This window comes from Notothenia rossii (genome assembly GCF_949606895.1).
Source record: "Notothenia rossii genome assembly, chromosome: 10".
NCBI lineage: Eukaryota > Metazoa > Chordata > Actinopteri > Perciformes > Nototheniidae > Notothenia > Notothenia rossii.
In genome coordinates, this window is record NC_136908.1 from 9805148 (window position 1) to 9832836 (window position 27689).

A 27689-nucleotide genomic window follows, 5' to 3' on the forward strand; every position below is an offset into this window, starting at 1 on the left:
CAATAACACAGATACACAGAAAAAAGTAAAGTTAAAAGTAAAGCTGGGCGTTCAACACCTACACATTTAAACTCATTATAGAATTATCATTAGTACATATTCAGATGGCTAATTTATATGTACTGAAGATGTAAACATAACTTTAAAAAGAGTACTCCAGTGGTCGCCAGTAGGAAGTTGTTGGACTAAAGTTGACTCCATCTATTATACAAGAAACAGGTTTTTAAAAATGAATGCAGCAGTTAGAAATATCCTTACTTCAAAGCTAGTCAAAGCTGCCTCAAAGCTTACTTCAGCTAGTTCCCCTGAGCTCTATGCAGCATTTTAGCATCTTTTTTTTACATATTGTTTTTTGTTTTATTGCTTGAAACTTGTCTCACTGGTTGTTTTCTGCAACTGACAGCTGTTTCCAGCTAAATAGAGTCTAAAGAACCCTCTGAACACCAACCGGCAAGCGCCAAATTAGCAACTGCAGTTAGCTACTAGAGTTAGCCATTAGAGTTAGCAACTAAAGAGCCAAATATTTTGAACTAAAACTTAGCTAAAACCAAACACTTTTTATTGTCACCCTGCAGACTGTTTTGCCTTTCTTGGAAAAGGGCTGTTGGCTGCATTTGTTACTTACTTTCGAACAATGGCTTTCTAGCTAAATGTCTTCCTCACAGTTGAGGAGCCTCGATGGGCACTTTTAGAAACGCGCTTGGGCTAGATCCAAAACGCCATTCTCATATTTAAGATCATTAGTGTGAAAGAAATCGTCCTTCAACCAAAAGGATGTGGCATGGAAGGAAGTCCCCTGTCCTCAAAACCAGTAATTATCTACTCTATAGTCAATTCAATTCTCATATTCTTAAAGCTGTAACTTCAAAGCTATATCGTGCAATCATCTTTGCCTTTGTGCAGCTTTGTTTTTTCCTGTTTAGCAGCAATGTTGTGGCTGCCATTTATAGCACAATGCCCAATGTTCCCTGTGTCCTGCCTGTTTTCTTGTGTGTGCACTCCTGCTGTTTGCTCCTTCGATTCCAGGTCATATAATTAGAATTTCACAGGTTTGTTTTTTGTTAACCCTTTCATGCATGAATTATGAAAACCTCAGTCAGGATTTTTTTACCAAGTGTTATTATTGCTCTTGGGGCATGAAAAACTTTAGTTTTTTCAAATAGATTTGTATATGTCCACTCAGGTGGACAGTATGTGATGATATGATAAATTAAGATGTGCAAACTTAAAATTACATTATAAAAACATAAGTATATTGATTTACGGCCCAAAAAGATATTGCAGATGAAGTATTTTCAAGAATAACCAGAGCCAGGGGCCAATTTGAGGCCCCACGCAGTTATTTAATGAGTGCTAGTGGAGCCTCGCAGCAGCGAAACCGTGCCGCGCCACCCTAATTGCGTCACATAAGCGCATAGGTGCGCCTCAGATGAGGCCCCCCTCCGCAAGGTGTGGCCCCCTCCACAAGGTGAGGCCCCACACAGTCTGCATGATCTGCCTGTAGGGAGGGACGGCCCTGGGAACAACAGCAGCAGTACCAGTATTCATTGTAGTTTAAATATAGCCAGTGATGCATGACGTCCACTGTAGTGGACAGGTGGTTAATCTTGATTTCCTGCAAACATAAAATCAATACTTTGATAATTTATGAATCATATGATTCCTTAGTTGTTACTTGATGTCACCACATGTTTTATAGCTGCAGGGGACGCTTTCCATAAAAGGATTGGCAAGATATAGATGGGAGACTTGGTCCATATGGCTTTCTGTCGTCCATCTTGGTTTAGAGAAATGTATCATGCACTTACACTGACTTTCCACTGAGTGGCAGTCTATAGGATGATGCATTAGGGTCCTATGTAGTGGCTGATGGTGCAACTATGCAAAAAGAAAACAATGCATATACAAGAAAACACCTTTTGAATAGCTGTCCACTGTAGTGACCTCTATGCATGAAAGAGTATTTAAAATACATTCTCCTAGCTTTTCCAAGACATATGTTTGTTGGTGCCAATGTAAAAAACACAACTGGAACACTTACTTTTCATTTTCCTTACTCTTTGGCAAGAAGGGATAACAATCCAAAAGCACTATCCTCTTCCTGTTTTGGTTGTGTAGTTGCATTAATCCAGCCTTCATTTTCCCGGAAAATTGTACCTTTTGAAAGACAGAATTGCATACTGTAGTGAACGAGAGGTTTATAGGGAACCAATCCCCATAAAAAGATTATGCATATGAATGCATAACGTGTAGGCACTGTGACAAGAATGTGGTATCGGAAGTACCACGTTTGACTGGGATTTGGTGAAATTCAGTAAAATGGTTGGTGTGGAGATTAGAAAAGGCAAGCTCAAATTTGTATTGGAATGCTTTGGCTAACGTCTGACAAGAATATCCCTTTTATTAACTTACAACTAGTTTGTCGCAGTCTTAATTTGCTAATCAGACTTAAGGGGCACACATGAGGAAATCTACGTGGTTCCCATCAGAAATGTAGCCCTTGCCTGGAGAGGCTCTAAAATTAATAAGGAACCAATTTGAAAGTTGATGGTGTCATTATTTTACAGCCTTGACATTTTGCAATCAGCATTTTCCTCATAATGGAAAGTTAAAGCAAAAAAAAAAAGGGTCTAATTGCCATGGCTTTTGTTGCCTTCCATGTAATGTCTGTAATAATTGTTATTTTATGCTCTCCCTCCCCTGTTTGCTATTTTCCCAGGCTGTCACGGCTAATGAAAATTCCCTTTAATTGACTTGCTGTTTTCTCTCTCTCACTCTTTGGCAGTCCTTGGTTTCACATTGCATAAGATGAGCAAACACACACTCTGTTTCAGAAACACTCTGAGCAAGTGAAATCAAATGTACTTTACACACACATAAAGAAAACATTGCTAAACACACACTTATCAATGCCAGATTTAAAAGAAAGGTTTGTTACATGGCCAAAAAAAGTGTCTGTTTACTCTGAGACCAACCATGTTAGTGTGTAAGGGTGTGTGTGTATAATGTGTGTGTGTGTGCATGTGTGCGTGTGTATGTGTGTGTGTGTGTGTGTGTGTGTGTGTGTGTGTGTGTGTGTGTGTATGTGTATGTGTGTATGTGTGTGTGTATAATGTGTGTGTGTGTGTGTGTGTGTGTGTGTGTGTGTGTGTGTGTGTGTGTGTGTGTTTGTGTGTGTGTGTGTGTGTATATTTTTTACATGTTAAACTTTAAACAAAATCTCACAATACGGCTGGCATTTGGAGGTATAGTAAAAGAAAACATGGTACATTTAACACTAATTTATTGTATTTACACCCTTTTTTATACAGTATTTTCATGTTTTTAATTAAAAAACAAGGTCTTGTCTGCAATCCAAGCCTCAGACGTAATATACTGAATATGAGACAGAGGGAAGAATACAAATGTGTGTGTGTGTGTGTGTGTGTGTGTGTGTGTGTGTGTGTGTGTGTGTGTGTGTGTGTGTGTGTGTGTGTGTGTGTGTGTGTGTGTGTCCGCGCGTGTGTGTGTGTGGGGGGGGGGAGCTTTAGTTCAGCCATAATATTCTGCTTCACTGACAGTTAGATTAAATGCTCTGTGCTTTTTCCATACCATGTAAAAAAAGAGAATTACATATAATGGACATAATGCTCAGAAACAAAGTGCGAAACCAGCTGATATTGCTGAACATGCTGTTATCCAACAGAAATGACATGCATTGGATGAAAAAGAGAAGAGCTACTCTAAGAATGAAGGGCTTTTCTATGTGAATATTTTCCAATGATTAAAGCAGCTTTAAGTACAATTTGGAGCCACTTGTGCTTCATTTCAGCAACAAGGCAATTCAAAGTGCTTTGAATAAAACATTGAAAACATCGAGACAAAGTGAAAAGAAACACACCTCTGAAGATTTTCAAATACAAAAACAATCACCAAAAAGCCAAAAATATATGAAATTGAAAACAACTCAAATAGAATAAGACAGGTAAATGAAAAACTTACAGTGCAATGTAAGACATTATTTATTATTTCAGTTAATTAAAGGCATGTGAAAAAATAGAAAAGTCAGCAGCCTTGATTAAAAAATCCCTAGGACCTGCAGTTTTTCATAAAAACAAGAAGAATAATGACGATAACATTGTAGTTTCTATACCAATTTCAGGCTTACAAAATACTCTTTTGTGTCAGTACAAATGTCAGTAAGGGATTAACTTTAAAAACCTCCTGCTGTTAATACGCACTGACATGCCAGAAGCAGATAATCTGTCTGCTGCTGTGAGCGGCGTGTCTGTGGACCGAGTTTTACTGACTGTCTGCCAGAATGATCCCCCGCTGCCCTGTACGAACCACAGGAACTAATTTGGACTCACAGGATTACATAAAACATGCTCTACAGATTAGGTAATTTAAACATACTATTAAACTAACTAATAGAGGTGTACAGGGAAGGAGAAAGACCCTCATTGCTTTTCTAGAAAAATATGTATTAATGTACATATATGTGTGTACAGTATGCATGTGTATATGTGTGCGTATCTATGTATGTATGTGTGTGTGTACATATGTGTGTGTTTGTGTGTGTGTGTTATATATATATACACACACACACACACACACACACACACACACACACATACACATTGTATACAATACATATATATATGTATGTATTGATATCAATGTCCATGTATTTGTATAGTAACATACCATTGTGGCAGTAACCATTTAAAACATTGTAACACCTATAATTACAATAATAGCAGTAACTTTCCTTACTATATACACACTGGATCGTTCATGTATAGTTACCAGCATAACATACAAAATAAAAGGCAAATATAAGGCAGACATCTTGTAATGTTCTAATAGCAGTTAAGTGATATACCACCCTGCAGAAAACATGACTTTTAGCTTGTCGTTTGTGACAGAAAACCCCCCCAGAGATTATCTCTTTGGACGGAGCAGAATTCTCTCCATGTATTTATTTTCCTGAATGGTCTGGAAGCTTCCCTCCACACACTGCAGCGAGTTGTAATCTCTGCAACATCTGGGCCACTGTTCCACATCAGCCAGCTGGGGGGAAATCAGATCCGACCAGATGAGCTCCAGGGCTTACACACACACACACACACACACACACACACACACACACACACACACACACACACACACACACACACACACACACACACACACACACACACACACACACACACACACACACACACACACACACACACACACACACACACACACACACACAAGCATGGTAAATGCAGGATAAGGTGACAAGTTGTAAATGTTGGGTTAAAAAAAGAAAGAGTAAGGCCAACCAGTGGCGGTTCTAGACCAATTTGACTGGGGGGGCCACTGGGGGGCCAGTTATTTTCTGAGGGGGCCACTAATAAATGCACGACGAAAAAGAGAACTAGACCGTATGAAGTAATTGCGCATAAGAAAACAATGCAATACAGTTATTGGTATTTGTTTCAGAACACTTATTTATTTCAGATATATCTTATAGTTATTACTGTTAGCTTCAGCTTAAGTTATAGTATAATTTTTGCACTAACACCATATCGTATTTATATAAAAATAAAGGCAATGAACAGTTACATCTCTGCTTTACATCTACAATTACACGGATACAATAGTTTAACTCACCTTCAATTATCGTGTTAGTCTCTCGAAACGTAGGTTTCAATCAGTCTTTCTTGGATGCAACAGCCTGATGATCCGAGATGAAAAGTGTTTGTTTTTCGCGCGCTTCAGACGGACAGTGAAAGTGAGTGCACCGCTCTAATGGGTCCGACTAGAATGACGAATAACGTTAGTTCCGCCTATTCCGTCATTCAATAAATTGTTTAATAAATCATACATTTTTCATTTTTTTCACTTTTCATTTTTCTTTTCCCCCTGGCCCACCCTAGAACCGCCTCTGAGGCCAGCTGAATATTGTGTCAGAGAAAGGCATGTACATTTACTTAAGTACTTTAAAGGGGCCCTATTACGCTAATTTTGTAAGGTTCATAATAGTATTTAGTGTCTCTACTGCAGTGTTAATTTTGGCAGCTGTTTTTGATTTAGTCTTAGTCTTTAGACGAAAATGGTTATTAGTTTTAGTCACATTTTAGTCATTCCTATCCTTCATAGTTTTAGTCTAGTTTTAGTCGACGAAAACTCAAAACGTTTTAGTCTACTTTTAGTCGATGAAAAATTAAATTTTAGTCAACTTTTAGTCAAAATGTTTTCTCTCTTTAAACCAATTCAGTGAGGCAAATACAGGTAGGTCGGATTGGAATCAATGTGACAGTATCAAGTGTTGAAATTCGTAAAGCAACATTTCACTCTCTTAACACTTTACTTGTGTAATATCTAGGGATGGGTATCGTTAAGGTTTTCTACGGTACTACTAGTCTTATCGATACTGCTTATCGATCCAGTACTTTAACATATTCTTGTATTTACTTTTTGTTATTTTTTAAAGGGAAAAACTAACAAATTGTTAACCGAATTAATTGCTTTATTTAAATGTGAAATAAATGAAATATATATAATTATGTTAAAATATTGTACTGTACTTGAGCACAATGTTGAGGTACTTGTACTTTACTGGAGTATTTCAATGTGTTGCTACTGTGTTTATACTCCACAACATGTATTTAATACCTTTAGTTACTTTGCAGATGTGGATGCATGATGCGAAATCTAATCAAGTGTTAAATCAGACTTTAGTTCCACCTTGAGTAAATTCACAAGCTACCCTGCAGTATACAAAGTCATTCAAACTTGAAGGTCTCCAGCATGTGTCCCACTCCCTTCTGAACGCTCCGTCCCCGGCAGATCTCTGTGTGCCGCTCATAGACTGGTGCCGCTGCAGCATGTCTGTTAGGCCCCGCCCCCCACACACAGAGAGACACAGGAGGGAGATCGCTCTTCTGGAGTGAAGAGAGCGGAAATAATGATATTGCAAGTTAGAAACGTAAGATGCATTTTGACAGACAAGACAGACAATTGGGGGAAAATACCCTGCATTTTGAATGTCCGTTAGTCCACCATTAACACCTTAGTCCCGTCTCGTCTCGTCAACGAAAACTAAATATACATTTCGTCAACGTTTTCGTTATCAAGAATCTATTTTTAGCTCGTCATCGTCTCGTCTTAGTCATGTAAAAAAGGACGTTGACGAACATTTTTCGTCATAGTTTTCGTTGACGAAATTAACACTGCTCTACTGTGACATGTTAACATGCTTCAATGTTCAAAAAGGTTTTTATTTTTCTCATATTGCCTGTGCTTCAGCACCTCTTTCACCCTCTGTCTGAAACCAGAGCCAATAGAAGCGTGAGTGTTACATGGTGATGTCATTATTTTACAGAAGTAAAGGAGTCCCAAAAGTTTCAGGCGGGGGGGGCAAGGGTGTGGGAGCCTTTGCTGTCCATTTACATGCACTAAAACCTTTGTTTAACCTTTTGCTTTGCGTAGGATACTTTCACAAGATTTTGAATGCAGGATTTTAATATATATGCAAATTAGTACAAGAAAAGAGCGCATCAACTTGAATTAAAGAAAAATCAAGACTTCATTCACTTTTTTTCATTTTAATATATCTCTATCATATACATACAGTACAATATGCTCAAGACAGAATTTATGGCACATCCATTTTTGTTGTACATTTTGCAGTCGCTGGTATTGCTGTGAGGCTACAGTAAAGTGACCATTTGAGTCTGTTAGTTCAGTAGTTAACGCAGGTGGGTCAGAGTAATGTTGCTACAGTAAAAACACATGCACTGTCAAGTTATATATTCCACTAGGGGTCACACATCCAGTAACACAGACCGATACTTGGAGGGGCGGTGTTGTTTTGTTATAATAAAACCCCTCGTTGTTGTTTTTGTCTTGGAATATGCTACAACAGTGGCTACCGTGATCCTGGAACGCTACGGGATATACAAGGTTTCCTATCCAGAAGTCATCTGAATTTAAAGAGCTGCCATTACCTATATCCTAATTTATTTTAAATTGTATTTTCAAATACATTTCTATCTCCGGGTTTAATGGAAACCTTGAATAACCAGTAGCCGTGATGATTAATGGTGTATAAAGGATCTAGTATTCAGGTTTCTACTGAAATACAACGTTACCGTCAATACTACAGGTACAGAGTACTGCTATTCACATATGTACAAACTCTGACGTGTTACTGCAGAGACTTGACAGGTGGGTGCGCCTTTTCCTTTCTTCCGATTCTGTGGAGCAAGTACGAGATAGAAAAATAAAACAGTGATAGACTACAAAATACTGTGTGCCACCATCTTAAGTGCTGCTATCCATTTTCTCTGTTCTCATTTCAATTAAAAACAGAATTTCAGTCAGAATAAAAAAAAGTGATAAAATGATTGTCTCAAAAAATCATTAAAAACAATTATGATATTTAAAAACAAAACAGCATAAAGTACAACTAAATACACCATGTAACATGATACTAAAACTCCTCATCTTTCCCTTTGATCAGCTTATCAGAGAGTGATATAGTGTGGATGTGTACATACAGTATATACAAGTGTAAGAGCAGGGATGTGAGCACCTCCAGTATCTATTTCCAGAACGTAATGTCTCTTATTTAAACACACCAGCAGGTTAAAATGTCCCTTTAGTGTCCCGTATAATCTCCTGAAAGTGCTTCACATGCTCTGCAAACCTCTGAGTCTCCGAATGTGCAAAGTAGGCATTTCTCCCAGTTATCCACCGTTAGTGTTAAATAATAGTAAACAACATGAAACGCAACGTGAACTCATGAGCCAGTAGTGACATGTATGAATCAAATGATGAGTTCGTCTATTTGCCAACTCCTAGGGTCCTATTGTGAACCCGGAAATGTCGAGTACCCCAAAGTTTGATATTAGAAATGTTAAGTACGGGTCCCCAGCACATAGAAACTGCCGGATTTGCCAATTGCACAATTAGTATAAATTGCGTTAATTAGCATTATAGCTTAAGTTGACAAAAGTTTAAAAAATGGCTTGTCCGATTTGGACAATTTTGGAGTGGTTTCGGGGGTTATTGAGGATTCTGAGTCAATTTCTGACACGTTCAGGATACAAAATTGAAGGTTTAACCAGATTGTTGCCATATTTGTACCCCTGATGGAGTGTTTTGATACATTTTGGGTCGGTTTTGAAGTCTTAGGGGATCATCTGTATTGGAGAGATTGCTTATCTATTTAAAGAAAATAAAAAAATTGTCCACAGTAGAGGTAATCATTTTCCTCTTGTGCTCTCTATATCCAATGGTCGCAAACCTATTCTTAGTCAAAATCAGCCCACAGAAATTAAAAAATATGGCGACCTATGCTAATTGTGCAAATTGCCCAACATATGCAAGTAAGCATGTGCTGGGGACCCGTACTTGACATTTCTAACATAAATCTTTGCGGTACTAAACATTTCCAGATTCACAGTGCTGGCAACTAGACTAAGTGTGGAGGTGCAGCAGATCTAGATGACCTGGCAGCAGCTGTGGGGGGTGGGGGTGCACAGCAGACCCTCCTTGGGGCCCCGGTGGATGTTGACGGACAGAGTCTTGTCGCTCAGAGGCCTCTGCAGCACGCGGTTCTTCATGTTCCTGTGGTTCTCCCTGGCCAGGTCCAGCTCCCCCAGCCTCAGAGTGCCCGAGTGGGGGCCGTCCAGCAGAGGGTCCCCCAGCGGGTCCCCCAGCGCGGGCTGCTGGTGGTACAGGTTCCCCCTGGGGGAGGGGCCGCCCAGGAGCGAGACTTTATCAAGGCTGCCGGTGGAGCCGCCCATGCACATCCTCCACATTGGGCGGTCCTGTGTGTCCCCAGCAACAACAACACCCCCGCCTTCCCCGCCCCCCCCTCCTCCCCCCGTCAGGTTGTGGAACTGAGAGCTCAGACACAGGCTCATCAGCTTCAAGCTCTCCACCAGACCGCTGGCTGCTTTGGCCTTGCCTTGACCCGACAGGGACCCAGGACTGGCGCAGTTTGAGGGACTGGACTCCCGGTTCTCCCCCCCCTCTTTGCTCTCCTCTCTCCCGCCCCCGTCTCCATCTACACACGTCGTATCCAGTTTATGGTGACTCTCTGTCTCGTCGTCACTAGTCTCTGCGCTGGGGGTGAAAACAGCGACCGGTGCTCTTAGTGTTACCGTTTTCGGCGATGATATGAGCGTGGTCGGGGACGGTGGTCTAGGGTTCAGATTGAGGCTGAGGCTGGGTTTGGGTGGGCCGAATCCATGCAGCTCCCTCCTCTCCTGCTGCTCTTCCTCCTCCTCATGGATCTGGTTGAGAACAGGGGCGCTCATTCGGGATGTCAGCCGATTACCAGAAGAAGACGAGGGAGCTTTAGCACGAAGAACCACCTGAGCAGGTAGGGAAGAAGGTTTGTCGTCCTCTTCCTCGTCCTCCTCCACGCTGAAAAGACTGGGACTGCGAGTTTTTCCAGGACCCACTAAGGTCAGAGAGCCCAGCCTGAGGGGGTTGATGTGGGGATTCACCGGAGGCCTGGGCCCCCTCTCCTGGGTCTGGCCGAATGCTGGCCGCTGGCCGAGGTCCAGCAGGGCTGTTTTGGGCCGGGGGCCTCTGTGGAGGCTCTCAGCGCTGCGGGCAGGGGACTGTGGCCCCCCGGGGAGAGAGATAGTTGGACCCCCCAAGCCATCGCTGACATCCTGGTGAACATCCACTCTGGTTGGCCAGGACTGCCTGTGATAGGTTGAACACACAGAAAACAAGGTTTAGTAAGTTAAACTGAAAAACATGTTGATATATTTGAGTCGTTAATAAAAGGTTAACAGAAAAACACCAAGGAATATTTTGGAAATGATGTGTACATTTTCTAGAGTTCTAGATTAATTCCTTAGCTATCTGGTTAGCTTTAATCCTGCAGCCACTTTGTTTCTATGAATAACAATAACAAGATGTCTAGCTTATAACCCTAAAGAGATAACAAAATTCTTCTTCAACCTTATTAATAAGGACACTAGGAGCTGTTTCTCCTTTTATTTCAAGATATCTTTTGGTAGTACATGCCGGGCAATATTGCTGATCTGCAAATTCTCATCTATTCTCAGTCCGTTCTCTATTCTCTGCTGAATGAAAAAGGCTTTGTCTGTCCATCTGCTGTCAAACTGAGAGTACACAAACAATGCAGAGGCAGCACCCTGTCCATCTGAAGATGTGTGTGTGTGTGCGTGTGCGTGTGCGTGTGCGTGTGCGTGTGTGTGTGTGTGTGTGTGTGTGTGTGTGTGTGTGTGTGTGTGTGTGTGTGTGTGTGTGTGTGTGTGTGTGTGTGTGCGCGCGCGTGCGTGCGTGTGTGTGTGTGTGTACCTGAACTGGGCCTTGCTGGGGCTGGGGGAGCGTGTCTGGTTATGCTGCTCCTTCTCCTGCTTGTCCCTCAGCATCTTCTCAGCCAGCAGGAAGTAGGTGGCTGTGATGTGGTTGTACTGATTCGACTCCAGAGCCCTGAGAAGGAAAGGAGATGGAGAGGGGAAATCAATTTGAAAAAAAACACACCGAGACACACAACATGACCTCTGATCAGCACATAAAACCCTGAATAAAAGGAGTGACGGGGGGAGAGATTCAAATAGACATGGCAACATCTCAGTAGTGACAGCTGCTTGTTAATGGCAATTATAACTGTCAAAGCACTCAGTAATCTCTGTGCACCGTGGCGAGTGTTTGAGATAACACAGGAGAGAATAGCTGCATGATCATTTGTGAGCAGTGTACAAAGTTATAGTAATCTGATTACATTTGTGTATAACGCAGTAATGTAATGCGTTACTGTTGGATCAGCAGTTATTACATGACAGTTACTGAGCATGAAATGATGTTGTTACTTTAAGGTCTTCGACTGTCTCTCTATCTCTCTGTCTAAAGCCAGTTGAGTAGCACTTGAAATGTTTTAGCTCTATGAAACCTGATGTACTTATATGATTCTGTTTTCTTCTGTTTGTATCTTGTTGGTCGAATGCACTTAGTCGCTTTGGATAAAAGCGTCAGCTAAATGCAAAGTAATAATGCATAATGGGAGGACTTGGACATAACGCAATGGAAACTGAGCTCAAAAAAACATGGCGGATGTTCAAATGAAGAGCAGAAAACAGAGGGCAGAATTGTCCTTATTAGATTAAGGATTTGTGTCGATCTTAAATTAGGTTGAACTTTATGTTGCTCTCAGGTGATGTTACAGAGTAATCCAAAATGAATGAAACGAATAGTGTAACTAATTACTTTCTAAGGAAGGCATTTTTTATGAGTGTGTGTGAGATAGAGACATACTCGGTGATGGTGTCTCTGTCTGCGATGGCCCCCAGCACCATGCGCTGGATGATGGAGCCGTGCTCCTCCTCCGACAGGCTGCGGTGGGACACCAGAGGCGTGGAGAGCTTGGTGGCCGGGGAGGGGTCGACTCCTTGAAGCCATTCGTGGGCCCCGATCTCCTCTAGGGTCGCTCTCTTTGTGGGTTCCCTCTGCAGCATACGGGCTATAAGGCTGGAGGAGACACAGAGGGGGAACGTTATTATGCAATCAAAATGTCTCGTCAATGAAATGTGTTTAAATACGTACTCATATCACTAAATCTGGCACATTTACATGAGGGACTTGAGTGCTCATGTTATTAAAGCGAAATGTCCGTGAAATTATCATTTTATATGGGAACATTATGTCCATTATTTGCCATTTGCACAGTAAAAAAAGAGTATATTTATTGAAGGATGTATGCAAATCATACAACTACAAAGGCTGCACATTTTATATAAATGATATCAAAAATGTGGACTAGTGCAATATCCAAAATCACAGTTAGTGCAATATATGGCATACATTTCACACAAGAGGGCCGTAGTAGAAGATTGAGAAGGTGTTATGGATGATTTACTTAAGCCACTTTCTGTCTATGTTCGAGAACAATTGTAAACTAAAATGTCAAATTATAGTGTTAATAACAACAAAAACGTGAATAAAAACAATGGAAATGAAAAATGATGGTGATGAAATTATGAAATAAGGTTTTATAGGGGATGCTCATTTTGAAGTTTGTTCTTGTATTTTGGGTTTCACATGTACTTGTTTCCATGGTTTAATGTTTAAAAAACATGTTGTTTTTATCATACTGTCTGTGTGGACGGCATACCATACCTCTCTGCTCTGCTTCCTGCCTCTTCATAATTAACTGTCCAAAGGCTAAATGCTGTAAAAAATCTGATAATAGATTTGCAGTGCCTTCTGCCTCCAAGAAGAGGGATGATGCCCTTTTTTCAATAATGTAATTTTGGTTTAAGTGATCAAATTGCTCTGCTGGCGTGACAAATGGTCAAATGCAGAGATATTTCACAGTGTCAGTAGGAGTCGACCTCTGCGGCTGATATCCAAGAGCCATGTTATCGGTGTTTGTCTTTAAACCCATCAGTCAAACTCTAACCTGGCAGAATCCAGGTTAATCCTGTAAACAAGCTTTCTACGTTTACTGTGTGATTTTGCAGAGCTAACCTTTCTGTCTAAATCTCTCTCACAAAACAGGAAGATGTGCTACTTCCTATGTTGTTTCCAGACCAACCAAACAACAAAGGAATCGTGATGTGTGCCAATATTTCAAGTCATGTCCGAAAACATTGTGAGTGTTCTCGAAGCTACAGCCATTCAAAATGTGTTCTATTTTGCCCTTCTCTGCTTTGACGCATCGCTAAACCCTCGCAATGTTAAAAATAGAGGGCCGATTTTAAAGGGTGCATTAGATACACTTAACGCAGCGCTGCATCTCTGCTGGAGCAGCTGACTGCAGCAGAGAGGGAGAAGCAGGACGAGGAAGAGAACAGAGGTCTCTCTTTCTCTTCACACATCTATAAACATGAAAAATGCAGCACCTGCAGAGTACTCGGTGCATCTGTGTGCACGTGCGTGGTACTCACTCTTTGCATGCATGGGAGATGTGTGGAGGCACGGTGTATTTGCAGTCCATGATCATGGTGAGCGTCTCGCTGTCGTTAGTCTCCTGGAAGGGGGGCTGACCGCAGACCAGCATGAACAGGATCACCCCCAGACTCCAGATATCTGCAAGGACACGCAGGGAATAATGTATGATCACACCAAAGAGAGTTGTGCACACAGTATTACAACTAAGTGTGGATTTGAAGCAGTGGTGTAAAGTAACTAAGTAGATTTACTCAAGTACTGTACCTAAGTAAAATGTTGAGGGACTTGTACTTTCCTTGAGTATTTCCATTTTATGCTACTTTGTACTTCTACACCACCACAATGGTGTAATTTAACTCCACTACATGTATGTAATACCTTTAGTTACTTTACAGATCTGGAGTAATGAGGTGAAATATAATCAAGTGTTAAATCAGACTTTAGTTCCACCTGGAGTAAATCCACAAGCTACCCTGCAGTATACAAAGTCCTTCAAACTAGCTGCACCTTTACCAGCTTTGAGAACACTTTCATGTTTTGATGCTAATGCATTTGTACTTTTACTTGAGTAACATTTTGAATATAGCACTTTTACTTGTAACACAGTATTCCTACACTCTGCACTTCTACTTTTACTCAAGTACAGGATCGGAGTACTTCTACCAAATTGGATTTTAAGGAAGATGGACTTGGAAACAAACAAAAAATAAGGAAGACAGACCTGAAGCGTGTTCTGCTTACTGACCTAGATAAATAATCTAGACAGATACATTAAATGAAGCGTGAATAGTATTCGATCAGAGACATTTCTATAAATATGTCGTGGCTTTGGACACATCTGTCTAACCATGGGTGAGTCTCATCCACACACAAACACACACACACACACACACACACACACACACACACACACACACACACACACACACACACACACACACACACACACACACACACACACACACACACACACACACACACACACACACACACACACACACACACACACACACACACACACACACACACACACACACGCGTTAAATTGTTCATCCCCTTCATGTAAATGCTCATTTCATGCAGCAGTTCTCTTGGTCTAATGATCCGTTTTTAAAGCAAAACCTTTTCGCTCCGGTGCGTTCGCTGGCTCTCTGGACAGCGCGATGGTCCACTGACACACATTCTGCAGTCACACCGACTCAGGCAGAGAGACCGTGACAAACAGCCTGCAGTCTGTTGAGCCCCGAGGATTACTTTTATTCTTTAATATTACAATGCCGTACTGAAGTTGTTTTGTTAGAATAAGCTCCCCTGTATCAAAGTAACAAGAACCCGGTGTTTGTCATTATGTTGAAAACCAATGTTCAGTTCTATATATAATAGTTCTAAAGAAAATAATTTATATATTTATGATAATATAATCTACCTGGCTTTTGTTATGATCCTTTTCAAATGTATCTCTAGCCATCATCTGTTATATTATTTAAATGTATTTGCTTAAGATTTTAGGATGATGTACTTGGATTCACAAGGAAATGAAAAAAACTGGGTTGAAGATTTTGAGTTTTACGTGTGCTATCAAGCAGGATTAAGGGTTAATAAACGAGAAGATAAAGCCTTCATTCTTCTTTTTGCTATGCAGGTAATTTACAATCTCTTCATCATTTTACAGGTTGTGTTTATTTATTTTTTAAACCACTTTGGGGCAGCACAAAAAGCTCCAAACGTAACATCGGGGTCGTCTTCCTGTTCAGCTAGTTGCTAATTATGTTAGTCTGAGGAGGAAGTGTGTGGATGAATTATCAGGTTTTTTTTTACAACCAGCTGATAGGCTAAGGGGCGGGACATCTCTAAGGTGTCGACCAATCACCAGTTTTAGTGCTAATCTTTGAATGTGCCTATTGCTGAAGCTACTTTGCACTACACTTTGCTCAGATCACTATTTGATCAAACCAACGGTGTGACTTTTCTCTTAAAGATTTCCTGCTGATTAAGCTTTTCTCTGCATTGCTGCTAAGGCCGAATGTCCGTTCTTCCTCTGAATATTAATACCAACAAAATACTTTTTCTCTGAAGACACAACAACAGAACCTTGAGCAGACCCTTTGCTCATGTCACCTGCATCAGTTTGATATTTTAAAGACTTATTCTGCAGAAGAAATGTGGGTAAACTAAGCGGGTTTATCCTCCCTGACATCGATGATACGTCTTCACATCACTGCAGTTTGTCACGTTACGCCTGAGATTCCCATCAGGTGGACTAACTGTGCCAGTTGACTGTAAGCGGGGAGTATTTCTTGCTCCGAGGCTGATGGAGGGAGTCAACGCTGCTGCGGTCGCCACCACCATCTTACCCCTAGCCAAGGTATCCTAGCAACCGTCACCCTGCTCCATCATTACTTGCGTCAGCAGTGGTCCAACGAACTTCCTTCCCAGATAACTTTATTTATAAACCAGATGGCCGACACATCTCTGGATAACACCTTTTTGCGTCACTGGCCATTTGCATCACTCGAGGAAACGACGCCGTCTACTTATTGGCGACAGCTCGGAGTGTAAACATCCCATAATACTGCCCGCGTTGCATTTGGACACCAGTTTCCTTCCTGAGATAACCAAGAAGCACTTCCTTGTGTTGGGACACGGTTCACCCCGAGGTGGAGTTAAGCATCCTGTCCTGCTGATCATTATGCAACATCTTCTTCTACAAAATCTTTCCTAATTGTGAATGATTGTTATGCACAGATATGCTCTAAATTATGCATAGGCCCAGGATATGTACTTTGAAATTGCTATTAGGAAAGTGTTTTTTTATTTCGAAGTGCAGCTGGTGCTTCTTGGAGATTAAGCAAATATCTATATTTAACTTTCCATTAAGTGGAGACAAAAGGAGAGAGCCCTCCCGTTGCATAACATCAGAAAGAGGCATCTTTTCCCAGCACTTATGAGTCCATTATCTGCTCCCAGAAGAGACACCCGGCTGCATTGTGACAAACCTGTGATTTCCTTCAAATGTTATGCATAACAATAAAGTTCACCTGCTTTTGTTGACTTATTTCTCCCACCTTGAGAGCTAAGATGATATTATCTTTTTAATTATTATTTTGACATTTTAGAGCCCAAACAAGTCATGGGAAAGAAAACAAATCATTGATTGATATAAACAAATGATAATAAGGGTCGTTATGTCCAGCCATGCTGATAATGAAGCATGTAACAGAAGGATTGTGTGCTGTTAAAAGCACTTGACAAGCGCCTTTTTTGTCAGCTCTTTTAGCAGTTTGCTAGCGCTAATTGGCTCCTTCTGTGGGACTGACGGCTGGTGCTAACGTTTAATCCTCTCTATTTTGGATCACTTTTCATCTCAAATTATTTTCAGCACTTCCTCAAAAGGGCCACAACTCATCGGCTTGTGAGCGGGCCGGGCGGGGACAGCCTCTTTATCTCTGCAACAAACGGGGCCGGCGGCCACATGGCTCGCCTCCAGCACAACTCAGCACCCTGCGACTGTCAGCAGGTACTTAGGCAGCGATGTAATCCCAGGCCGGGTTGCCTCAAAGCCCCCAAAGTCAGGACTTCTGGCCTCCGTTCAGCCTGTTCCATTTAAACCTGCACCGCTGATAGAATCGCATAATATTACATCCTGGCTGGGTGGGTAATCCCCGCAATCAAAACATCATCATCTCAGCTGAATGAACAAAAGGCAGTATGAACACACACACACACACGCACACAGACCACATGTCCACATCTGATTTATCATCTGGGTCAAGTGCTCAGACAACCTATTACAGAACAGCTGACCGCACATATCCAGCTACTCACATCCAAAAACACTGCTGGTGGAAGAAGTACTCAGAGTTTTTACTTAAGTAAAAGTAGCTATACTTCATTGTAAAAATCCTGCACTCAAAATTGTGAAAGTACAAATGTATTGGCATCAAAATATACTTCTAGCATCAAATATAAAATAACTATTTTTACATATTATTATTAATGCATTAATGTTGTTGTTGCACTTGGCATAGGTGGCGATTATATCAATGATTTGACATACTGCTGGGTAGCTTAACCTATAATAATACATAATAACTTGCTATTTATATTCTCTTTTATAAATCCATGCCTGCCAAGCAGCTATTAACTACATTTTTTAAATAAATGTAGTGGAGTAAAAACTAAAAATATACTTCCAAAATGCAATAAAGTATAAAGTAGCATAATGTGAAAATACTCAAATGAAGTACAAGTACCTCAAAATTGTACTTAAGTACAATACTTGAGTAAATGTACATAGTTACATTCCGCCACTGAAACACACACACTACTAAAATAACTATTACTACTGCACTTCCAATATTTGGGAGCAGCAAATCTGCAGACAGAAGAAAATGTCCACTGCGAATCCATTCAGTCAGAAAAAATAGAAAGTGTTTGTGAAGCAGTGGCTTCTGGGTAGACACACAGAGGTAATTCTGATGCATTTTCTCACTCGTTTCCTGTAGTTTCTCTCCCTGTCTTTCTGAAGCTTTTTCCTCCCCCGAATCTTCACGCCTGTTTCATTTCTTTTCCATTACATTTTGATTGAATATCTAAGCTGTGGCTCAGTGTGGATTGGTACCACTATCGATGGGAGAGACAGAGGGCTGCTGGCGAGGCTGCTTCAGAGTGCTGAGGAAACCAATTTCTCCCTTATCTGATTTCAGATTTTGTTATTCACAGAAAAGCCATGACTCTCAATGAAGGTAAACCACAGACACAAAATAAACTGCAGGTGTAGGGCGGTAGTTCTGTGGGTTCAATTATCGTCTTATGTCAAAGCTGCATGGCAGACTAACACAATCTGAACTTTGAGCAGCTCTCCTCCCTCTGATAAAGCTTCAATGCTGTCTGCACGGTCCATCCAAAGTCCTGCAGGCTGTTCAGTACGGTCAAAGTGTATTCAGAGCTATGAGTAGATTGTACCTACAGAGCGAGTGTGTGAATGTGAAAGCATCAGTTCACCAGGATATGAACTACAGGACAGCATGCACCATGTCCTGCTGCTGGGAACACACACACACACACACACACACACACACACACACACACACACACACACACACACACACACACACACACACACACACACACACACACACACACACACACACACACACACACACACACACACACACACACACACACACACACACACACACACACACACACACACACACACACACACACACACCAGACTTTTACAATAAAAGCTATATTACATTACATGGTGCAATCAACCATGAGAATACAAAATCAGAACAGCAAGAATCCTGCAAGTACATTAGCTTCAAATAAGCCACACCATGTTAATGAACCTTTTTACAGACAAAAGGTTTGGTCAGAACAGGTGGGTTTTGTATACCATGGTAGAAAATGTGTAGACTTTCTGCAGTCCTGATTTCAATGGGAAGTTCAGTCCACCATTTTGGAGGTCAGTAGGTCAGCTCTTTTGACTTACCCACAGCAGGAGCGTCGTACTCGTCCCCCAGCAGTATCTCAGGCGCAGAGTAGGCCAGCGAGCCGCAGGAGGTGTTGAGCGTCTTCCCGGGCTGAAACCTGTTGCTGAAGCCGAAGTCGGTGAGCTTGACGACGCCCAGCTTCTCGAAGAACACCACGTTCTCCGGCTTCAGGTCCCTGTGCACCACGTGCAGCCGGTGACAGTAGGAGATGGCGTGGACAATTTGGGCGAAGTAACACTTAGCCACCTTGGAGAGGAAAGACATGAACGGTAGTTAATTAAAGTAATGTATCTTGTTAATAACAAGACGGACAACCCTTGAGGTTATTTAGATTCTCTAATCCATCTTAATTACATTATAAGCTTGTGAGATAAATATCAAGAGATACTGGAAATACTGCTAAACAACAATGACCTTTAGCAATGCAAGTAGACACCTTAAGGCGGTATTTAAACATTTCAAGAAGTACGCATACTTGCTTTATGTCTGAGATATGAACAGTTTGAAACCAGGTTAGCACCAACCCCACAACCACCCTTCTTTTTTCATGTTTTACTCTAAGCTATGCTAGCTCTTCTGCCTTTGACTCCGTAATTAACAGACCAATATACCTCTGTGCAAGAAGGCAAATAAGCATACTTCCTTAAATGTTTACTTCCTTTGAATTAAAAAACAGGACACCATTTCTCATTTCTCAACAGATTCTCTGGGGAAAACATTGACAAACATCTTACAAAACATGACAACCTTTGTTTCAACATATTTTATTACAAAACTGACTTTAACTTACTCATTGGCTCTCACCATGTACCAGTGAGCGTGCATACAAACTTAAAGGGACCCTTTTATGCTTTTTGCATTTTCCCTTTTCTATAGTGTGTTATATAGGTTTTGTAAATGGTCGGCAAAGGCTAAAATCCCAGAGTTTCTCTCCCACACACTCCACCTGGAGGGCAGGACATCTCTAAGAGGTTGACCAATCACAACAGAGCCTGCCAGCTAACAAATCAGAGCAGACTGGGCTCTGGTTTTAGACAGAGGGTGAAAAGAGGTGCTGCAGCACAGGCAGTATGAGAAAGATAAAGAGCTTTTTGAACATTACAGCATGGAGACATGTCACAATAGAGACACTACCTACAAATATGAACCTGAAAATGAGCATGATAGGGCCCCTTTAATGAAAAGCTACTGTTAACCATGCAGTTTGAGAGCTTCTCAGCCCTTTTCCCTGCTTAACTTGCAATGTCGCAGCTTTGAATGTCACACACTTGCCTCCTGGTGTCGGGAATTGATTCCCTTTAAAGAATCGGTATGCGCGATGCATTGGTGATTTCCTAACTACCTTTGAAGTGTCCTTCCCTGCATTCCAACAAAGTAGTCTTAACTTAAATAAAAAAATACATTTAAATTCGGTTCCAAAGATATGTTTTACTTCAGTGATTCTCATCCATTCAAAGGAGAATGAATATGATCCATTATATATCTACTTTCTCTTGCTTTATGGTAGCACAGAGGGCCCTTCTGCAGGTAGGGTTAACCTTCCTCAGCCAGCAGAAAGCCTTAAGTCCTAAATCCCACTCACCTCCTCAGTGAGGCCTCCTTCGTGCTTCATGATGCAGTCGTACATGTCTCCTCCGTCTCCCAGCTCCAGGATGAGGTAAAGCTTGGTTGCCGTGTCGATGACCTCGTAGAGGCGCACCACGTTGGGGTGCTGCACCATCTTCATGCAGCGCACCTCCTGGAAAAGATGTGCCCGCGCCACTGGGTCCAGCTTAGTCTTATCTATCACCTTCACTGCAACCTGGAAGAAAAAGAAAATGAGAAAACTGAACAACTGATAGACATCTGAGCCAATCTACAACTATCACACGCAGCGATTGCACACTGGACTGACGTGGAGTGCCTTAAACGCTTTTTAAACCCATGCATACAAATACTTTATTCTTAAAAAGACAAGAGGTGATTTATGCCAGACTTGAGCTAATATCTTATTTCAATCTGCAGGCCCTGGGCAGGTACACTTATATATTGTGATTATTTTACATATATATGATCTATTCCTGCACTCTTTTATGGTAAGGCTTGGTGATATGAAGTGGGTAAAAGCAAAACAATTGAAAAGCTGCAAGTCTGTCAAACTGTAACTCATACTTTTAAACCAGGAAAAGAAAAAGCTTACCATATTACAATATGAAAAAGACAATCTCCCTCTTTTGTGAAATGTATCTTGAAATCCACTCAATATCAATATATTACCTAGCCCAATTATGGCAAACTATTTTACCTTTCTTTGTATTTATCTTTCTATTGCTTCTTTTTTTGTGTTAAGTATATTGTCTAATGCATTGTTGAAGGTGCCTGAGACTTTGCATTTCAGATTTCCATTGCCAACAATTACGCTGTAGCTATTGTGCACATGACAATAAAGCATTTGAATCTCTTGAATGATTATCAAACAGTAACATGACAAGTATTTAGGGTTAAGTAAGTGCCTTGAGAAGGAAAGACCATGATGTGTCGCTTAAGCATTCATAAAAGCCAAGATCAACACAATATGTTGGCGAATCGCTTCACTCATCACCCTTGAGAGCACACGATACTCGATTCTCAGAAGTGTTATCAGTCACCCTTGTGCTGTTTATAAGGGTGAGGCTACCTTTAGCTATTTAACGCTGAGGAATTTCAATACAAGCATTGCATTTGCATGTGCAGACAAGCCTACCTTTTCCCCTGTGAATACATGTCGGGCCAGTTTCACTACGGCAAAGTGTCCACGGCCCAGCGTCTTATCCAGGTCATACAGCCCGGCGACCTTCCCATCGTGATGACGTTTGAGCCCCGCCATGGACACTGGTGGACAGGGGGGGGGGGGTGGTGGCCTTCTGTTGCCTGGTGGTTTCCAGTCAGTTCTCCATTTCTTCAGGTTAAAGTCAGACAGTGAGATCCGTTGGAGGCTCCTAGACGTGGACTTTCAAAGGTAACGCTTTGACGATCAAAGGTTCTGCTGGATGGGAGCAGCAAAAATTCAGAGTTTTGTCCAGCTCAATTCTTTCCAATCCTTTTGGTATCTGAAGGTGAAAATGATACAACAGAAGAGACAGAGAATGAAAACTCACCCCTCTATATAGAAAATATGACACCAATTAACCTGTAAAATGAACTGAGTCACCGCTTTGGAGGGAATACTGCCGAACCCTCATGAACCTTGGCATGTTAGTGTGTCATGTAGCAATTAAATCAGTTGTTATAATGGAATCCAATACTTCCTATAATCCTATTAGGTGGCTCACCATTAAGAATTCCTATTAATTAAAAATGAAACAAAAATACTACAGCCATGCTTGCAGCTCTTTAGCGCTTTGAGCTAAATGCTAACATGCTACCGTGCTCATACAAGGACATTGTTAACATGCTGATGTAAAGCAGATCAAATGTTCACCATCTACGGTTTTCTGTCAAACATTTATTTATTATCAGAACTATACAAATGTACAGCTGGTGGGCTTGTTTGGCTGGCAGTTGATCACAAACCTTAAGTGTACAACCGAACATATGGCAGAAATCTTTAAATGTACTGATGATTTATTGTTCTATATACTGTAGGTATTGGGAGAACCACTGGTAATGTGTACAATGACGTTTTTTATAGTGTTGATGAGACTTTGTTATTATACACTTATCCTATCCCTTACCAGGTGTTAGTTTTGGCAAAGTAAATGACCATAAAAGTAGGGAGTACAATTTGGCCTTCAAATAATCCTTTAAGACATTTTTGATAAATCAGTAGTTATTTCAATTTTCTATTAGTAGACTGTAAAAAGTAAAAACAATCAGTTCTTATAACCAAAAGGAAACATTTGTATATGTTTTGTCCGACCAAAAGTCCAAATATATCCGATAAACAATGATATCAGCGGCGTGTGGCGCAGTGGGTTGTGTTTAGGTTGTGCGTAGGTGCGTTGTGCGTAGGTGTTCGGATCAGGAGGTCACAGGTTCAAACCCCACTGCAGTCAGCATGTCGTTGTGTCCCTGGGCAAGACACTTCACCCCAAATTGCTCCTGTGGGGATTGCCCACAGTCTTGAGTATGTAAGTCACTTTGGATAAAAGCGTGTAACATGTAATGTAATAATGTAATGTAATATCAAGCGGGGAAAAGCAGAAAATCCACTCGACTCCAAATGAGTACCTGGAACCAGCAAATATGTATATTCTTTCTTGATTACATCCCTAAAGCGGTCCTATAAAAAAGAATAATAGGGCCTCTTTAAGTGATAACATGTTTCTGAATCATATTATTTTAAAGTATTTATCAATGACTATTTTCTCAACTCTAGTTAATATATTGCATCATCGTTCTCCGGTTCTCTGTGTATTTAGATTGTTGTAATGTTGCGTCACGTCACGTCTAACCCAGTCTATGTTCTAACCCTCTGTTTTTGTTGATCACAACCAGGGCTGTCATTCAGTGCGATGCTTCACAACCCTAATTATGAAAGAATGCCCCCGGGGCAGCCATAGCATTCCTCTTCTAGGAGTCTACCTGCGTGCCAAGATCGAAATGTACAAGTGAAGAACATTCCTGGGAGGTGATACTTCACCAAGGAGTGTCCTTCTCACCTGGATTCACAGAGACAACTGGAAACCAAACAAAGGTTGCCTGGAAACATGCCTAACAGTTTAACCGAGATGAAAAAAGAAAAAGGTCTCTGATCCACTGGCAGTTTGTGGCTGCTCAAATGAAACGTTGAAAGCCTAAAAAGCTCTTTTGGGGGGTTTTATGTGATCCTCAGTTTGTACCTGTGAGAAAAGAGTGAGTCATTTTCTTATAATAGGAGGCTGACAACTCCGTCTGTCTCTGCTCTGAGTCTCTCTCTCTCACACACACAGGCACAAAGTAATCTCAATGCTTCTCAACTCCTCGCCTGACACTGACAATGTGTAAGTGTTGATGTTAGAAAAACTGCTATGAAAATAAAAAATAAACCACATGCACACACACACACTAGGGCTGCTCAATTAAATCGTATTTTAATCGCAATCTCGATTACGAAAACGTTTTTAATAATCGTGATATCAATTATTGACCCAAATAATCGAGATTATGATTTTTGCCATAATCGAGCAGCCCTAACAACTGCGTCAAGCCGGGATCTACTCGTCTAAATCCAGACATCTTAAATCACCTGAAGAGTGACTGAGTGTGTGTGTGTGTGTGTGTGTGTGTGTGTGTGTGTGTGTGTGTGTGTGTGTGTGTGTGTGTGTGTGTGTGTGTGTGTGTGTGTGTGTGTGTGTGTGTGTGTGTGTGTGTGTGTGTGTGTGTGTGTGTGTGTGTGTGTGTGTGTGTGTGTAATCACTTGATCGGATTAAAGCAGGTGATGATGACATTACAAGATGAGAAAATGCAAGTGACCTTAAAAAACACCCAAACCTCTCCGACATGAAAGTGCAGCACAGCAGTGTATCAGTGTGTGTATCAGTCAGTTGTGTAACTATACAAGGTGCTGGAAGTTTGTTGATTTACAAGGTAGTACACAAACACAAACAAATATGAGGTCAAGGACCTGTTATTGGAGCTGCTCCGCTCGAATAGCTTGTGAGATTCAAGATATGAACGGGAGGTTATCAAGCCTCTGGTTAGCTGGAATTAGCTTCCGGGTAATAAGATATCAATGTGTTGAAGATTAGATATAACTTTATTGCTCAAGTACAAAGACAACGCACGATGCAAAAAGCAGTAAATTGCAGAAAACATTCACATAGGTAGAGAAAGAAATAGTGAGATATGAACATTATATGCAGAAAGTTATACACAACAGTATGGGGTTAGGTTTATAATACAGTGGTATATAATAGGGTATACATAAGGTGTATAGATCAGTCAGTTACTGTATGGACAGTAGTATAAATATATACAGTACAGGTCAGTGAAAAGTTATATACTCAAGTTAGTTGACAAGCTAATGTATGTGATATACTGCAGATGGTCCTCAATTAAAGATTGAATTATTTACCGGACAAAGATTTGGTTTTCCCCGAGCTTTCCAACCATTGTGGCAGGCACTGACCAGATAATATTAGATATTACTACAGTAGTAGAACCTAAGATGTTATTACATAGGCCCAAAATTACACTGGTAAAATTGTAGAGATTTGAGGAAAATCTAAATAAATAACATTTTAAGTAGCACAAATATCGTCTTTTCTGCTGTCCACAACTCATCATTAGAATATACTTGTATCCACTTGCATACCCAGGTTGGGAGGCATTACTAATAAAATAAAATACAAATACAGCAGAGAAGTTATAAACTTAACTAAGGGGCAGGATATATATGGCGAGACCGTAGTATTTGTATTTCAGTGTTCAAGAATGTCCTATGCATTAACAAAGAACTTAATACCATTATATTTCCTGCAATGGTGCTATTGAGAACTCAATGTAAACTCACAGCACAGGAATACTGTATGTACCTAGTTTGATATAATTGGGAAAACAGTCGAAATGTATGTGATACATGTATGCAATGCGGGAATATAGGTGCATTTATATCTGCTTATAATGCACACATCTGTTCATTTAACATTTACATTTGTTCTACTTTACAGTATTTACTTTTACATTATGTTTTACCCTATCATGTTTTACATGTACAGTATAGCTATACATGTATAGTTCCTGCAACTTAATTGCACCACTATTTGTTTATTTTAAGTATAGCATGTTGCATTGTAAAGATTGTAATGCCATATATACATTGTAGATATTGTGCCTTTAAAAATGAAACACACTATGAATCTTTGAATGCTTTGCTGGCCATCCTACACTGCATTATATTATGTTTTACCTTATTCTTGAATCATTATGTCTCTTGCACTATTTGTATATTTTAAGCACAGTATGTTGCATTGTAAATATGATACATGCTATGTCTAGGTTTAGTGCCTTTGTAAATAAAACACACTTCTCCTAATCTTTGAATGCTCTGCTGACCATCCTACACTGGGTATCTATCCCTGCATTGACGCCAATGCCCATATGGGATCCGTCCAACCCGTCCAACCCCCCCCTCCACTGTCAACATGCCTGCTGGCTGCATCCACAACAACATGGCAGTACTGACCACCCTGCGCCAAACGCACACACACAAACACACACATATGAAATGCAATAAACAAGCGCCTCAAAATATTCACATTTAGGAAACCTTGAAAGCTTCTTTGACACATATTACTCCACGGGGCCCTGCACGCGCCGCAGCAGATCTACTCACCACACAGTGATATAATGATGATGCGTCCTCCCGGTTACACTGCGGGGGCTCCGTGCGGTGAACAGGGCCCAAGACCTCCGGTAAACACTCGGTACCGACTGATAGGAAAGCGGTTATTCCATATTCCCTGTGCAAGTGTGTGACACTGTCAACTCAACCTCCCTCTTTCTCGCCCCCCTCTCTCGAGCGTTAAGTTGCGTCAAAGTCACAGGTAAGCAAGGCAGTACCGGAAGCGTTGCTTTCAAAATAATAGGTTATATTGGGGTTTCTTTCGATTCAACAATCTATGTGATACAGACAGGGAGATTGATATGCTGCGTCTCACCCTCCCAAATAATAAAATACATGTGTATACATACATACATAACTATGGACAGTTATTGCACTACTTGTATTTGTGCTGTTCTCATATTCAACCGTTTTTGTCTACCAGACTGTTATTTTTATATATTTATTGTTGTGCCTTTTTATGAATATTTTATTTGTATTTTTTTGTATGTACATATTTTTATAAATTGTAATCTTTGAGACGGTGGGAAACGGCATTTCGGTCTCCCTGATAATACCACACACATAGAGATACTTTGACTTTGATACAAACCTGTACATCCACTCATATATATTGTCATACATAGACACACATACACACATTAAGAGGGAGAAATAAAAAAAACTTGTTTATCATACCTATTTTGACTTGTGAAATGAAGCATAACGTATATTTCACATCATATTTATTATCCCCCATGCCATGCCCAGGCCTGCATATTTGGACAATTGTAGAGGAAAATAGACACAATTTAATGCAAGAAATCACATGGATAAATGTACGTACACCCTCAGACAGTTTGACTAGTTATCACATATTTTGTACTAGAGCCACAATGTACAATTTTTTATCGATTGAGCCGACGATTATTGTTCTAAATGAACCACTTCAAGTTTTGGTGTATTTTTAACACATATATATATTTAAGATGTCCATAGCATTTACTCATCTA

General features: G+C 40.7%; 1 protein-coding gene across 1 annotated transcript; it reads right to left on the minus strand.

Moving 5' to 3' along the window:
- Positions 1-7564: 7564 nt before the first annotated feature.
- LOC307021161 (SNF-related serine/threonine-protein kinase-like) lies at positions 7565-26901 on the minus strand. Its single transcript, XM_079653007.1, has 8 exons — positions 26689-26901; positions 22138-22483; positions 20998-21216; positions 19415-19661; positions 13911-14052; positions 12280-12492; positions 11323-11457; positions 7565-10698 (listed from the first exon to the last, which is right to left on the minus strand). The coding sequence occupies exons 2-8, from the start codon at positions 22258-22260 to the stop codon at positions 9480-9482; spliced, it is 2298 nt and encodes a 765-aa protein (XP_079509133.1). The 5' UTR covers positions 22261-22483; positions 26689-26901; the 3' UTR covers positions 7565-9479.
- Between the last annotated feature and the right edge of the window lie 788 nt (positions 26902-27689).

Bases quoted from the DNA above. Each gene is read 5' to 3' on its own strand.
- LOC307021161 (XM_079653007.1), bottom strand. From the start codon at position 22,260: ATGGCGGGGCTCAAACGTCATCACGATGGGAAGGTCGCCGGGCTGTAT. The intron at 21,217-22,137 runs GTAGGCTTGTCT...TTTTTCTTCCAG, and splicing joins ATGTATTCACAGGGGAAAAG to GTTGCAGTGAAGGTGATAGA. The intron at 19,662-20,997 runs GTGAGTGGGATT...TTCCTCTCCAAG, and splicing joins AAGGAGGCCTCACTGAGGAG to GTGGCTAAGTGTTACTTCGC.